The 15,724-nt window shown below is 38.6% G+C and overlaps 1 protein-coding gene across 5 annotated transcripts in view; it reads left to right on the forward strand.

The window, feature by feature from the left end:
* kdm6a (lysine (K)-specific demethylase 6A) overlaps window positions 1-15,724 on the forward strand; it is a 232,939-nt gene that overhangs the window by 115,610 nt on the left and 101,605 nt on the right. For all 5 annotated transcript variants that reach the window (XR_011962542.1, XR_011962543.1, XM_072585169.1 and 2 more), the window contains exon 8: window positions 11,135-11,169. Coding sequence is in view for 3 of the 5 variants with exons in the window: in XM_072585169.1 (XP_072441270.1) it covers window positions 11,135-11,169 (35 nt within the window). In the remaining 2 variants the exon portion in view is untranslated. The remainder of the gene's footprint in view (window positions 1-11,134; window positions 11,170-15,724) is intronic.

A 15,724-nucleotide genomic window follows, 5' to 3' on the forward strand; every position in this document is an offset into this window, starting at 1 on the left:
TTGCACTGTTCTCAATTTACAATTATTCTCAATAAATGGTACTGTATTTTTCTGTTTTAATGGCTTTAAAAAGCCTTGGTAATGTCTTCCTCATTTACATCACGTTTGCAGAAGAATGTTCACTTCATTTTAATGTATTTTTGAACATTTTGTAAGTATAAAGTGTATATTTGAGTTGTCAGTTGTAGTATTAAAGCCAACTTTTGTTTTTAAAATAAAAATGAACATTGTGAACAAAGAAAACTTTACCTTTTTCAGAACCAGTATAAGAATCAATACTTAGGCCATTGCTCCAAAAAAAATCACCAGTGCTTCTAGTCTTGCATTCATCAGGGCAATTTCAACAATACTAATTTAAGGAGAAAAATCAGCATTTATACTGTAATGAAAGGAAAGTGCTAATCTGATTAGCAAATAGGCTGTGATAGAAAGAGGTATTGTCATGGCAAATGTAATCAGTTAATGATGGCTGACAGTTAATTTCCAGGGTAAAAACAATGACTGCAGATGCTGAAAACCAAATACTGGATTAGTGGTGCTGGAAGAGCACAGCAGTTCAGGTTTTAGTCCTGATGAAAGGCTTTTGCCCGAAACATCAATTTTGCTGCTCGTTGGATGCTGCCGGAACTGCTGTGCTCTTCCAGCACCACTAATCCAGTAGTTAATTTCCAGGCTTTGTTTAAATCTTAAATCTGACTGGTTGACTATGGTTATGGAATTGTCCTGACAACTGAATCAGCAAATGGCTCTCACCTCACATGAGTTGAAACAAAGACATTTTGTGTACATGTTCTTTCTGCCTACAGGGGATAGGCTCCTGTCATGTTGGTTTTCCCCTTAAATTGATTTTCCTGTAGCTCTTCTGATGAGTATAAGACAAAAGGTTTTAACAATGTCATTTTTTTCCAACAGTACTCAAGTACTCTATGACAAAAAAATACTGTTGTAAACTGTTTATTCTGGAACTGCCTTAAGATGTTCTTGCTGAAAGAATTTATTCTACTTTCCACAAAAAATATTTTGTTTTCTATTTGTTTTAATGCATTGTGAGATAATTTGGGACTTGTAGAAAGCTATTTGTACTTTTGATGTCAGTATTTCCTATTACTGCAGGACCATTAGTTCAAGTTAAATTCATTTCCTATTTTTTGAGTGTAATGAATCTTTAGTCTGGGTGGTACTGAAATCCTGGCTGCCTCACAATTCTCTATGTGTAGGGAAGTGCCTGGAACGCTTAAATAAGGAACTGCTGTAGTTCATTTAGTTGCTGAGACCTGTTCTGCCATTCTTCTAGATCATGGTTGATTATCTACCTCAACCCTGTGTTTCCATTATATACCAATGTCCCTTGATGTTATTTATAATTCTGACTGCCTTTGTCTTGAACATACATAATCGCGAATTCCAGTAATTTAGTATCCTCTGCGTGAAGATATTCTTTCTTTTATTTAGCCCTAAATAACGTGTTTTTTATTCTAAGTCACTCTTGCCTGCTTCTAGACCCCATCCAGTGCATCCCCAACCAGGGGAGTACATCCTTTTTGTAATAAGCTTGTCACGTCTATTAAGAATTTTGTAAGCTTCAATGAGACCCCCTTCTATCCTTCTAAACTCCAGAGAAACCCACTGTCCTGAATGTCTCCTCATAGGATAGTCTTATCACAAGAATTAGTCTCAGTGTGTGGTGCTGAAAAAGCACAGCCGGTCAGGTAGCATCTGAGGAGCAGGAGAGTCAATGTATCAAGCATAAACTCTTCAGAAGAGTTTATGCTCGAAATGTTGACTCTCCTCTGCTGCCTGACCGGCCGTGCTTTTCCAGCACCACACTTTGACTCTGATTACCAGCATCTGCAGTCCTCACTTTTTCTCCAAGAATTGTGTGGTGAATCTACATCCATCCATTCTTTAGAAAATTTACCTTTCCTTGGGGAAGGAATTCAAACCACACACAGTGCTCCATCTGTGTTTTCACCAATTTTCTGTGTTTGAAGCAATATTTACTCATGTTTTCATATTTTCCTACACTAAAGCCCAAAACACTTTCCAGCTTCTAAAGGCTTTCAGTGACTTAACAAGGGCACCCAGGTGTCTTGGACATAAGCAATTAATTTATCAGCATTTAAGAAATATTCTGCATCTCTGTTTCTCCTGCCAGAGTGGATGTCCTCACAATTGGTCATATTTCATCTGCTATCTTCTTGCCCACTCGCTTAGCCTGTCTAAGTCCCCTTCATATCTCTTTGCATCGTCCTCGCAACCATTCCCATCTGTTTTTATGACAGCTGAAAATTTGCGACATTTGTTCCCCACTGATCTTGGTATCCAACTTATCACAGTCTGCCAACCTCAGAATGACGCATTTATTCACACTGGTTTCTTTTAATTCATCAAACCGCACTCTGTTAGTATATTCCCCCAAACCCATGTGTTCTAATTTTGCTTGCTAACTTTCTGTATGTAATCTGCAAGATCATACTACATATAAAGAGAAGTAGTCCATTTGAGTCTGGCATTCAATGAGATCATGGTTGATCTGACAATCCTCAATTTTATTAGCTTATCAAAAGCATTCTGAAAATCCAACTATGCTACATTCAATGATTTTTTTTTTCTTCCCTTAAATTCTGCTAATAACTTCAAGAAAAACGCCCAAGAAGTTTAAAACATGAGCTCCCCTTCATAAATTCATATTGGTTCTGCCCAATCAGAAAATTACTTGCATGTCTAGTTATCACAATGAATTCTAATATTTTCCTTACTACTAACACAATGCTAACAAGTCTATAGTTCACTTTTTTTCACTTGCTCACTTCTTAAACAAAGGTTACATTTGTAGTCTTCCAGTCTGCAGCCACCATTTCAGAATCTACAGAATTTTGAAAGATGTTCACAAATGCATTCTCATTTCGATAGCCACCTCTTTTGACATTCTGGAATCATTGGGCCCTGTGTATTGGTCAACTTTCAATCCAATTAATTTGTCCATACTACTTTTTTCACTAATGTTAATTTCTGTCAGTTCCTCATTCTCACTAATTTCTTTGACTCTATTGTTTCTTAGAAATTTCTTGCATCTTCTAAAGTGATTAGTTTAATTTCTATTTCACATTATAAAGTTTCCCGTTTCTGCCTCCATGAATTCTCATTTGTCTTTGATAATCTTCTCTAGGGAGTGGAGTTTAAAACTATGGAGAACTTTTACAGGGTATTGGTGAGGCTGTACCTGGAATACTGTGTACGGTTTTGTTGACCATATTTAAGAAATAATGCACTGGTGTTGGAGGGAGTTCAGAAGATATTCACTTGGGTGATTCCTGCAATTAAGAAGATGGCTTGTCACAAATGGCTAAATACATTGAACCTTTTATTCAAGCAAAAACTGAAAATACTGGAGAAACCCAGCAGGTCTGACAGCATCTGTGGAGAGAGAAACAGATTTAACGTTTTGAGTCCAGTGACCCTTCTCCAATTCTGTGGCTGGATGTGAAGACTAGATTTCTGAAAGTATTTAAAGAGGAGGTAGATGGATTTTTGAACTATTGCGGGCTTGAGGACTATGAGGAGCTAGCACTAAAGAGAAGCTGATGGGTCTGGGACAGATCCGTCATGATCATCTTGAATGGCAGGGCAGGCTTAAAAGGATACATTTCTTACTCCCTATATTTCTCTTGTTTTCCTTTTCATATACCTATGGAAGCTTTCAGTCTTTTTTAAAAGACCTTTCTTGCTAGTTTCATTTTATTCCTTTGAATTCTGAAATGCTACCAAACAGTGTTTTGGCAAGTTTATAAGTCTGCCTTCTGATTTAGTGCAATGTTTAACTTTCTTTGTTAACTACAGTTGTTTCATTAATCCTGTTGTGTTTATGTACTTCAAATGAATGTATTTTTATTACAAAACTTATTCATTCTTGAAATACGAACTATTGCCTGGATATAGCCACCATCTTATACTTTTGTAGTTTTATGTTTAGATTTAAGATTGGATTGGATTGAACGACATAGAATTTTCTATTAAGTTTGAAAATCTTCATATTATTGTCACTCTTCCCTCTAGATTTTTTTTACAAGACTATTGAATCCTTTCTCATTACATTAAACGAGATCTAAAATGACCTACTCCTTATTTGGTAGGGACACATTACATTACATTACAGGGACACATTACATTACATTACATTACAGGCATCCACTCTACAGGTATTCATGCTCATTAGGTTTACTCAGTCTGTGTGTGGATTGAAGTCAACAATGAGAACTGCATTACCATTGTTACTTAAATTTCTAATTTCCTGATTTATGCTGTACAGTACACCACCATTATTGCTTGATGATCTGTAAACAATTCCTAACAGCAGTTGATGCTGCTTGATGTTTGTTAACTTGATCTAAAGTAGATAAATCTATATATTTTTGGATTTTAAAAAGACATTTGAATTCTAGAGTGATCGAAGCAAGTCCTTATTCTTGCGTTGGTTAATTCACTTCACACAAAATCTTATTATTTACCACAATTTATATTTTATAAATCATGTAAAATGCATCTTGCGTGGCAGGCAAACAGTGTAGAAATAACTATCCTATTAAACAGCTGTCTCTTTTTGCCTCCATTATCCCATTGCACTTCCATGTGGTCTTCCCCCATTGTGCATTGTACTTTGTTTCACTTTGCAGTGTCCTTTTCACTTCTCTACGCAGTGAAGGCAATATTTTTAGGCATTTACTATTGTCATTTAAAGTATTTTTAGGCAGATGAGAAAAAAAATCTATTAATGATACCGTGGGAATGCAGAGGTGAATTTTCCGTAAAAGTCCATGTTAAGCTAGATGAGCCATTGTTGCTTAAAGCACAGGTATATTTTCAATTAGAAACAAAGAAAATTTGAGTACAAATAAGCCATTTGGCACATAGACCTCACTCTAACATTCAATGTGATCCTCTAATTCAACACTATACTCCTCTATCCCTATATAAGGTATGTCAGAGCAGAATTAGGCCATTCAGCCCATCAAATCTGCTCTGCCATTTGGTCCTGGCTGATATGTTTCTCAACCCCATTCTCCTGCCTCCCCCCCCCCCCCCCCCCCCCATAACCCTTGATCCCCTATCAATCATGAACTTATCCATCTCTTATTTGAAATGCACTCAATGACTTGGCCTGCAAACCCCACTATAGCAATGAGTTTCACAGCTTAAACACTGGCTGAAGTAATTCTTCCTTATATCAATTCCAAAAGATAGTCCCTTTATTCTGAGGCTGTGCCCTTGAATGCTAGTTCCTCCTTCTTGTGGAATCTTCCTTACTTCCTTTCCTGGCCCTTCCGTACTCTGAGAGTTTCAATCCAATCCCCCCTCCTCCTTATAAACTTCAAGTACAGACCCAGAGTTGTTGTCATATGACAAACCTATCATCCCTGGGATCATTTTTGTGAGCCTCATCTGTACCCCTTCCGATGCCAGAACATCCATCCTTTGAGCTGGGGCCCAAAACTGCTCTCAATATTCCCAGTGTGATCCAGCCAGAACTTTATACTGCCTCAACAATATATTTTCTTGAAATTAATATTAACATTGTATTTGCTTTCCTCAGCAAATTCATCCTGCATTTTAACGTTGAGAGAGTAGTGAACGAGGATTCCCAAGTCCCTTTGTGCTTCAGATTTCTGAAGCCTTTCCAATTTAGAAAATGGTCTTCGCCTATTCTTCCTACCAAAGTCCATAACCACACACTAGCATTCACAGTGGTATTCCATCCACCACTTCTTTGCTCACTCTCATAACCTGTCTTTCTGCGGCCTCCTGTTTCTTCAACATTACCTGTCTCTTCATCAGAAGGTGGGATGGTGGTCCAGTGGTTGGCACTGTTGCCTCACAGCGTCAGGGAGTAAGGTTCAATTTCACCCTTGGATGCACTGCACGTCTAGAGTTGCACGTTCTCCCTGTATCTGTATGGGTTTCTGCTGGATCTCAGTTTCCTTCCACAGTCCAAAGATGTTGAAGTTATTGGCCATGCTAAGTTTTCTGCAATGACAAGGCTTATGCAGGCTGGGTGGATTAGCCATAGTAAATGTGGGGTGACGGGGATAGGGTTGGAGCCTAGTTATGGACAGGATGTTCTTCAGGGGATAGGCGCAGACTTTGAGCCAAATGGTCTCTTTTCACATTGCAGGGATTCTATGCTTCTTTCCGTGTGTCTTCTGTAAACTTCCTTAATTCAGATCTCTCACTTCCTTAATTCAGATCAATTATATATAATGTAAATAGCTGTGATTCCAACATGGAGTCCAATTAAATTCCACTAGTCCTGGCTGCCATTCTGGAAAATATCCCTTTTTCCCTACTCTCTGCCTTTTTCCAGTGCGTCAATCCTCCATCTATGCCAGTACCTTGTCCTTTACACCTCGGATTCTCGTTTAGCAGCCTCCTGGGCAGCACTTGGAGGCGTATGGGAAATCCAGATAACTCTTGCAAATTGCGTCTCCTTTGTCTAACTTGCTTTTTAACTCATCATAGAATTTAACAGATTTATCAGGCATGACCTCCCCTTACTGAAGCTATGCTGCCCCAGTCCTATCTTAACACTCATGCATTTCCAAGTACTCTCCAATTTCATCCTCAACAATGGAATCTAAAAATCTTGCCTCCGACTGAGGTCAGGCTAACCAGTCTGTAGTTTCCTGTCTTTTGCCACTTGCTCTTCTTAAACACTGGTGTTACATGAGCCATTTTCCAGTTGTCTGGGACCCTGCCTGACTCTATGCCACCAATATCTCTCCAGCTGCTTCCTTCAGAATCTTCAGGTGTAGTGTGGGTGATTTATTTATCCTTCAGACCTGTCAGCTTCCCGAATGCCGCCTCCTTAGTGATTGCCAGTGCACTCTCTCTGGTCTCTGATTCTCTTGACTTTATTATGCCTGTGAGGTTTTCCATTGTGAAAACTGATACAAAGTACCTGTGCAGTTCCTCTGATTTTTCTTTATTCCCCATATCTAGTTCTCCAGCCTCATTTTCCAGTGGTCCCATGTCCACTTTTGTCCCTTTTCTTTTGCTTTTATGCTGCCCCGACTTCCCTTGTCCTCCTGAGTGGATTATTTATTCCTTGGGATATATTTCTGCTGTCCCCCCCAAATTACTTCCTGCCATTGTTGCTTCATTGTCTTCCCTGCTTGGCTCCCCTCCCAATCAACTCTGGCCAGCTCCTCCTTTATATCTTTGTACCTGCACTCCATTTTAATACAATTTCATCTGATTTCAGCTTCTCCCTCTCGTTATTATAGTCACTGTCTCCTCTGGGTTCTTTCATCTGAAGCTCCCTAATCGAGTCAGCCATGTTGCACGTCACCAAATCCCGAATTGGCTGTTCCCCAGTGGGCTGTACTACTAGCTGCCCCACAACAACTACATCTTAGATATTACACAAATTCCTTTTCTTGAGATCCACTGCCAGTCTGATTTTCCAGTCCATCTACACAAGGTTCTCCAAGATTATTGTAATAGGAACTTTCTTACATTCCTTTTCTATCTCCTGATTTATTTTCTTCCCCAATCCTGACTACTGGTAGGAGGCCTGTGCACAACTCAATTGAACTGTTTTGTACATTTGTGATTCTATATTACTTATTACCATTGATTTGATTTAATTCATTTCTTACTAGCAAGACAAGTTCCACCCCCCTCTGCCCATCTGCCTGTCCTTTCAATAGGATGTATGTCCTTGGATATTTAGTTCCTAACCCTGTTCTCCTTGCAGCCATGTCTCTGTGGTGCTCACAACATCAACTCTCCCAGTTTCAAACTGCATCACAATCACATTTACCTTATTTTGGTATAGTGTGTACATTTAAGTACAGCACCCTCAATTCAGCGTTGCTCCCCCCCTTCTCATAAGTGTCCACTCATCGGCTATGCCTAGATTCATTTCTTGTTCTGGAAATTTTAATAATTGTGCTGAGCGCTCTCTCCTTTTTTCATATTTTTCCATGTAGCTGAACCAATTCCACCACTGTTTAGTTTAAAACTCTATCCACAGCCCTGGTTATGCAATTTTCCAGGACACTGGTCCCAGCATTACTCAGCTGGCACCTGGCCTATCAGAATACCTCCCTCCTTTCCCAGTACTGGTGTCAATGTCCCATGAATTTGAACCCATTTCTGTGGCAGTAAATTTTTGCCTTGCATTTACCTCTTCAATCTTGTTGACCCTGTACCAATTGCTTGTAGATCAGTTCATAATTCAGAGATTATTACCTTTTTAGCTTCTGCTTTTCAATTTAGCCTCTAGTTGCTTGTATTCTCTCAGCAGAACTTGTTTACCTATATCATTGGTACCCAACACCTTTTTAGTTTTCCAATCTGTCTTTCCCTTGAGCAAATTCGACCTTCTGTGGTAGAGAATTCCACCACACTCCATGTTCACCAGCGTCTGAAGAAATTTACCCTCCTCTCGGTCCAGAATGGCGGACCTATATTCAGAGATTGTGAGCTTTTGTTCTGGATCCTCCAGCTATGGACAGCATTCCGCATCCAGTATCTAGTCTATTGACCCCATCAGTATTTTATATATTTCAAGGAGATCCTCCCTCATTCTCTTGAGAGTCAGGGTCCATTTGATCCTGTCTGTCCTCATGACAAAGTTGATGTCCTAGCTAAGAGTCTGGTGACCTTTTGCTGCACTGTGTCTAAAGCATATCTTTTGGTAAGGAGACTAAAACAGCACATACTTCTCCATGTGTAGTCTCTTCAGCTGCAGTAGGACAATCTTTCTCCTGTACTCAAGTCCCTTAATGCAATGCAGGCCAACATACCTTTTGCCTTTCTAATTGCTTGCTGCACCTGCATGATTTCAGTGACAGGTGTGCTCTGGCATAAAGGAGCTTTGTACATCAATAGTTCATAATTTATTATTATTTAACTAATATACTGCAATTGTTTCTCTTAAAGTGGGCAACCTCATACTTCTGCATGGCCAATGCAGTGTAATGTCGATTTGTCCATGCTCTTGGCTTGTCTAAATGCTTTGAGCCCTTTTTACTTTCTCTTCACCACTCTTCTTTCCACTTAAATTTGCTGACAACACAAAACTAAAACTATTGCATTTAATTCCTCATTCAGATCATTGTGAATAGCTAAAGCCCAACTGCCTTGCACTCCAAAAAGACCCATTTACTATACTCTTAAATTCTGATGTTTGGTTAAGAGGGATGCAACAATCTGTGTCATTATAGTCCCCAATCCCATGTGGCTTCATTTTGCACAATAACCTATGTGGGACTATCAAAGGTTTTTTGAAATAGAAAATGTTATGCCTATTGATTGACCTCTGTTGCCAGTCATTGACCTCACTGCCACTTCACCCTGAATATTATTTCTATACAGGTCATTCAGCTATAACATGTTTCATTAACAGGATTTCACTGTAACGTGATTGACTAACTGGGGACACTGTTTCTGAAGTGTGAACTTTTAAAACATGTTGGTTGTAACGCAATTACATCGCCAACACTTAAAGCACTGTTTCTAAAGTGTGATTTTTCTATTGTGTAAGAATACTAACATTGTGTTATAGAAGAACTATCTGTATTCTTTCCATGCTAGCTTCAGCAGCTTCTCTGATTTTGCTGAATCATGGTCACTTTGTTGTAAATGGGTTTTTAATATATTTTGTTAAATTAGTGTCACATGAAAGTACTTGCTTTTACTGTGAAAATAATACAGTATTGCCTTTAGACTTGCAACCAGTTCCCACATAGCTGAATTTCTTTCCAAGTGACGCTCCTCAGTGCTTTCTGTTAATATGCACGTTTCTTTTGTCTTCCTGCTCAACTCCCACAAACCCTTCTAACAGCAATGTCTAACTTTACTCCACTTTAGATGCTTGCAGTATCTCCCTTAACATTTTCTGTTTTGTTAACACAAGCACACAACCAAAATTCAGTGCTTAAACCTGCCATTGAATTAATGCAGAACCAAAAGAATCCATAGCACAGATTTCCACAAAAATGTAAATAGTTTCAAAGCCAGAATTGTTACCTACCGTTACATCTCACTGAGGAAGCACATTGAAAATCAAGCCCTGTTATTTCTAGAATTGTCACAAAAGCTAAAGCTTTTATTCAGGTATGTGAATTCCCAGTTTGCCTGTCAGTAAACTCTGGGTAACAGAAAACACAGACCAGATTTCTGTACTTACCAAAAATTGTTACTTATTACAAGTAAATAGATTGTAACAGTAACTGCAAGCTTCTGTTATATAGGTTTGATGGGATAAACTCCACTGCCCCCCTCCCCTTACTTGTCCCATTGATTGAATAAAACAGCAGTGTAAATGTTTAAAATTCACTTTAAAAAGATGTGGCAGTTTTTGGTTTTAAAGCTGTCTTTTTTCCATACAATTTACAACCAAAAACAAAATAAAAAAATGCAATCTTTACACAGCAATTGTTTAACAATTTGAAATAGCATTATTAATGAATGGCAATTTTGAAATAAATAACTTGAGTATTGCTGCAAAACGAGACATCTAGTCAAAGAATGCGAATTCAAGGGGAAAAGCAAAATTTATACGCACAAGAGAGTGGGTGATAACTGGACTCTGATTAGCACTGTCTCTATCAATCATTGCTACTCACTTGGCAGTGAATAGTACTTTCCTCTCATGCAGTATAAATGTTGATTTTTGTCTTGAATACATGGGTATTATGAACTGTCTCTGTGAGAAGAAAATCTTTCACAAAATGTCTTTTTCTCGGAAATACTTGGTTATTTCATTTAAATTCCACTAATACTTGATTGCTAACTAATGTAACTTTGCCCACTGGTATTTTCTCTGACACTTTTGTTGCACTCTGCCATGAGAAATCCACTGGTACATTTGGAAATCTCACTATTCAAAGTGCTCTATAATTTTTACTGCTTGAATGAGTTATGCTGTCATCTGTAGAAATAATTGATCAACTTTTGTGGCTATTAAATTTTCAGAAAATCGTTGATTAATATTGGTTATGTACTGTCAACTGAATGTCATGCTAATTAACAGTATAATAAAATTTCTGAAATGCAGAATATAATTGTTCATTTTATGTATAACTGAAAACAAAACATTTACGATGCATACTATTTCTTTCCCTCCTTGCAGTTCAGTTCCATGTTGCTCACTTGTATGAAATCCAGGTAAGTGATTCAGATATGCATCTCTTTGATCAGTTAAGTTAGATTTAAGTGGTAGACGCTGTAGACCAGGGAAGGAATGGGATGGTAACTGAGTTTGGCTAATAAGAAAAAGGGTAAAAAAGGATGGAAAGACAGAGATACAGATTGTGGAGACAAAGATATTTTAACACTTTTGAATCCTTGTTCAAGGAAAGAATTCTTTGCAAATTAAATAATATGGCTAGTAGTTTGTACTTTTGGTGAAGTTTCCTAAGATTTTTGCAAAGCTGTGGCATTTTCAGTAACTGAACAAAGTGAATTCTCTTTTAAGATACTGGTAATTGACAGGAATATATTTGTCTCAGTTACGTTAGAATGTTATCATTTGCTAATTAATTTAAGGTCTGCTATGTCTGGAAATTTAAATAACTGAAATAACTGGTCAGGTGGCAAAACTTAGATATGCACGAATATGTCACAAAAAGCTGACACTCGAGTTGTTTTCTTTTCGAGCATTACACTCCCTTTTTTTTAAACATGCTAAAGTTAGCAAAGTTAATATTTACTACAAAGTAGAAATGTTCTAACTATAACGATTCTTCTCTCAAGCTTTTGAATGGATGTCTTAATTGCAATTTGTAACCAAGTTCACTTTTCTGTGTCTCGTGTTGGCTGAAACTCCATTTTATCAGGAAACAACATTAACTGGCACCCGTGGGGAAAAGTAGAGGGCCATCATTCAACAGACAGCAACTTCATGGCATTTGCATATCTTCCTCATTACACTGTCTAGCTCTAAGTGCATAATAGTGCTACATCAGGCAATAAAGTCTGGAAATGAGTGTTGACCGGCACTCTTCCATTGATAATCCAATTACTTCAAAAGGCTTAAGTTTCAAATAGAAACAAAGTAATGGTTGCTTAAAATGAAATCAGCTGTTTTTGAAAATTTAGTTCACTGTTGCATTTGCCTGCATTTTAGTTGATATTTCTTCCTTTTTTAATTAAGGTTATGTCAAAATAAAAGCTTACTTTGAGTGCCTTTACCACGTTTTACAAGATCACACTCAATAAATAGTCATAATAATCTTGAAAAATAATTGGTATATTCCTTCATGTTCATGCCAAAGACATTTCCAGACTTTATTCTCACTTGGAGAAATCTGCTTAATTTTTCAAAACTGTTAATATTTATATATTTGAACATAATAGGAACATGTTTCACATTTCAATGGACTTCATAGTTTCATGTATCGGATAAAGCAGTATAGGGTGTAGGTTTGCTCGCTGAGCTGTAGGTTTGATATCCAGACGTTTCATTACCTGGCTAGGTAACATCATTAGTGGTGACCTCCCAAGTGAAGCGAAGCTGTTGTCTCCTGCTTTTCTATTAATATCTTTCTCCTGGATGGGGTTCCTGGGGTTTGTGGTGATGTCATTTCCTGTTTATGGCGTTGTGGTTGGAGTGCCAGGCCTCTAGGAATTCTCTGGCATGTCTTTGCTTAGCCTGTCCCAGGATAGATGTGTTGTCCCAGTCGAAATGGTGTTTTTTTTTCAACTGTGTATAGGGCTACGAGGGAGAGAGGGTCGTGTCTTTTTGTGGCTAGCTGGTGTTCATGTATCCTGGTGGCTAACTATCTTACTGTTTGTCCTATGTGGTGTTTGTGGCAGTCCCTGCATGGAATTTTGTAGATGACGACAAGCAGACCAAACAGACGACCAGCAGACAACCACGACAAGTAGACCAAACACAGCCAGAAACCCTAACCACCTTACCATGCATCAAAGAAGTTTCAGAAATGACAGCCAGACTAGGAGACCCCTCGGACTCCTAGTAGCACACAAACCCACCAACACACTCAAACAAAAACTAACAAACTTAAAAAGACCCAGTACAACCCATGGACAAAACCAACATCATCTACAAAATTCCATGCAAGGACTGCCATAAACACTATGTAGGACAAACAGGAAGAAAGTTAGCCACCAGGAACATGAACACCAGCTAGCCACAAAAAGACACGACCCTCTCTCCCTCGTAGCCCTACACACTGATGAAAAAAAAACACCATTTCGACTGGGACAACACAACGCCATAAACAAACACATAGATCTAGATGCCATCTATCAATCCCTCAGAAAACGAACAGGAAATGACATCACCACAAACCCCAGGAACCCCATCCAGGAGAAGAGATATAAATAGAAAGCAGGAGACAACAGCTTTGCTTCACTTGGAAGTCACCACTGATGATGTTACCTAGCGAGGTAATGAAACCTATAGCTCAGCGAGCAAACCTACACCCTAAACCTCAACCTGAGCTACAAACCTTGCAATAAAGCAGTATATCTGCATTTATATGGTATTATGATCCCAACTGAAGTTATTACCAGACCAGTCAGATCCCGTTCAGGAATCTGGTTTGATAAGTCATATTTTGATTTTGGCTTTGTTTTAGTTTGAGCAAAGTGGTCTCTGGCAGTGCAGTAGATTTTACTTTAACAATGCAAGAGAAAGTTATTAACAAAATAACAAGTTCACATAGAATAGATCAACCACCTGGTTGTAATACAAATTCATAAAAAATGTAATCACACAGTAAATGAGTATTCTCAGTCCAAAATACTCCTGTATAAATTGAATGGAAGCAACTTGCACTTGAGTCCTGTATCAGTCAGTTTTAAGTAATTTGCAAATTCAATCTTCAGATTTGAACTGCAGATAGCTGAATAATCATTCTATGAAGAAGCTATTTAAATGTACTCCGCTTTAAGTAACTACAATGGGGTTTATCCCAACATTTCTGTTCTGGGACTAATACCCCAGATTACAGAAAGGTATCCTAATCCATTCTTAGGAGCACTGCTCTATACAGCCGTTCTACTCCCAAGAACTTTACAGGGCTAAGCCTCTATGGCTGCCCAAAATGTAAAGTATAACCAAAATAATCTCATTCCCTTTAAACTATGAGTATTTCCCTCCAGTGGAAAATCATAAAATCCCTACAGTGTGGAAACAGGCCATTTAACCCAACAAGTCTACACCAACCCTCCAAAGAGTAAACCCACTCGGACCCATTCCCCTACGCCATAACTCTACATTTACCCTGACAAATGCACCTACACTACACATCCCTGAATACTATGGGCAATTTAGCATGGACAGTTCACCTAACCTGTGCACGTTTTGCTTTGTGGGAGGAAATCTGAGCACCCAGTGGAAACCCACGCAGACACTAGGAGAATGTCTGTGTAGAGATTGCACTGTCACGCGAGGCTGGAATTGGACCTGGGTCTTTGGTGCTGTGAGACAACAGCGCTAACTACTGAGGAAGCAGGCTGTTCAGGCCCTGTTATTTAGATGGATTGCAAAACGATCTAAAAGAAGCAAAAGTCCATTAATTGAGCACACAACACCAGGCTCAAAAGCCATTTTTAAAATAAATCACCATGGCTACATAATAAAGTTAAGCATTTAGGACATGCACAAACCCACCAGTTACGGACTTAAGAACAAGAAATCCAAACTTGCAATAAATAATAATAAAATGTATATCACTTATTTTACATTGCAATAATAGAAAATATCATTCACTGTTTAAAAATGCAAGATTAATTGAGTAAATAACTTATTACAATTTGGAACTGAATGTAGGCAAGATAATGTTGAAAATATTGTTGCATGCTTTGTGCTCTAGAAGACTATTTCTTTTGCTTTTTGTGATTTTCTTCTCTTCCTCTTTAAAAATTGACATCCCCCAAGTGTGCAAGTGCCAGTAGTTTTGCAATAGTTTGGTCACATGGTCATTTTGTGTGTGAATCTAGAACATAAATTACACAGGCTATCTGACCTCGTGGGATAGGCATCAGACTTTCCCCAATATCTGTGAGTACTTAGTCATAGAGCTGTACAACATGGAAACAGACCTTTCAGCCCAACTTGTCCATGCCGACCAAATATCCTAAATAAATCTAGTCCTATTTGCCAGCATTTGGCCCATATCCCTCTAAAGCCTTCCTATTCATATCCCCCCAAGCTGCATTTTAAATATTGTAATTGTACCAGCTTCTACCACTTGCACTGGCAGCTCATCCTGCACATCCACCACCCCCTGTGTTAAAAGGTTGCCCCTTAGCTCCCTTTTAAATCTTAATTCTCTCACCTTAAATCTGTGCGCTATAGTTTTGGACTCTTCCACCCCGAGGAAAAGACCTTTTCTATTCAGCTTATTTGTGCCCGTCATCATTTTATAAACCTCTCTAAGGTTGCCCCTCAACCTCCGACACTTCAGGGAAAACAGCCCCAGCCTATTCGGCCTTTCTCCATAGCTGAAACCCTCCCACCCTGACAACATCCTTGTAAATCCTTTCTCAATCCTTTTCAAGTTTCACAAGATCTTTCCTATGACAGGGAGACCAGATTGAAGGCCGTATTCTTAAAATGGCCTGATCAATATCCTCTACAGCTGCAACATAACCTCCCAATTCCTGTACTCAATAGACTAACCAATAAAGACAAGCCTTCCAAATTACCTTTTCATGACCCTGTCTACCTGTGATTGATTTGAAGATTGAT

This window comes from Chiloscyllium punctatum, chromosome 15 (genome assembly GCF_047496795.1).
Source record: "Chiloscyllium punctatum isolate Juve2018m chromosome 15, sChiPun1.3, whole genome shotgun sequence".
NCBI lineage: Eukaryota > Metazoa > Chordata > Chondrichthyes > Orectolobiformes > Hemiscylliidae > Chiloscyllium > Chiloscyllium punctatum.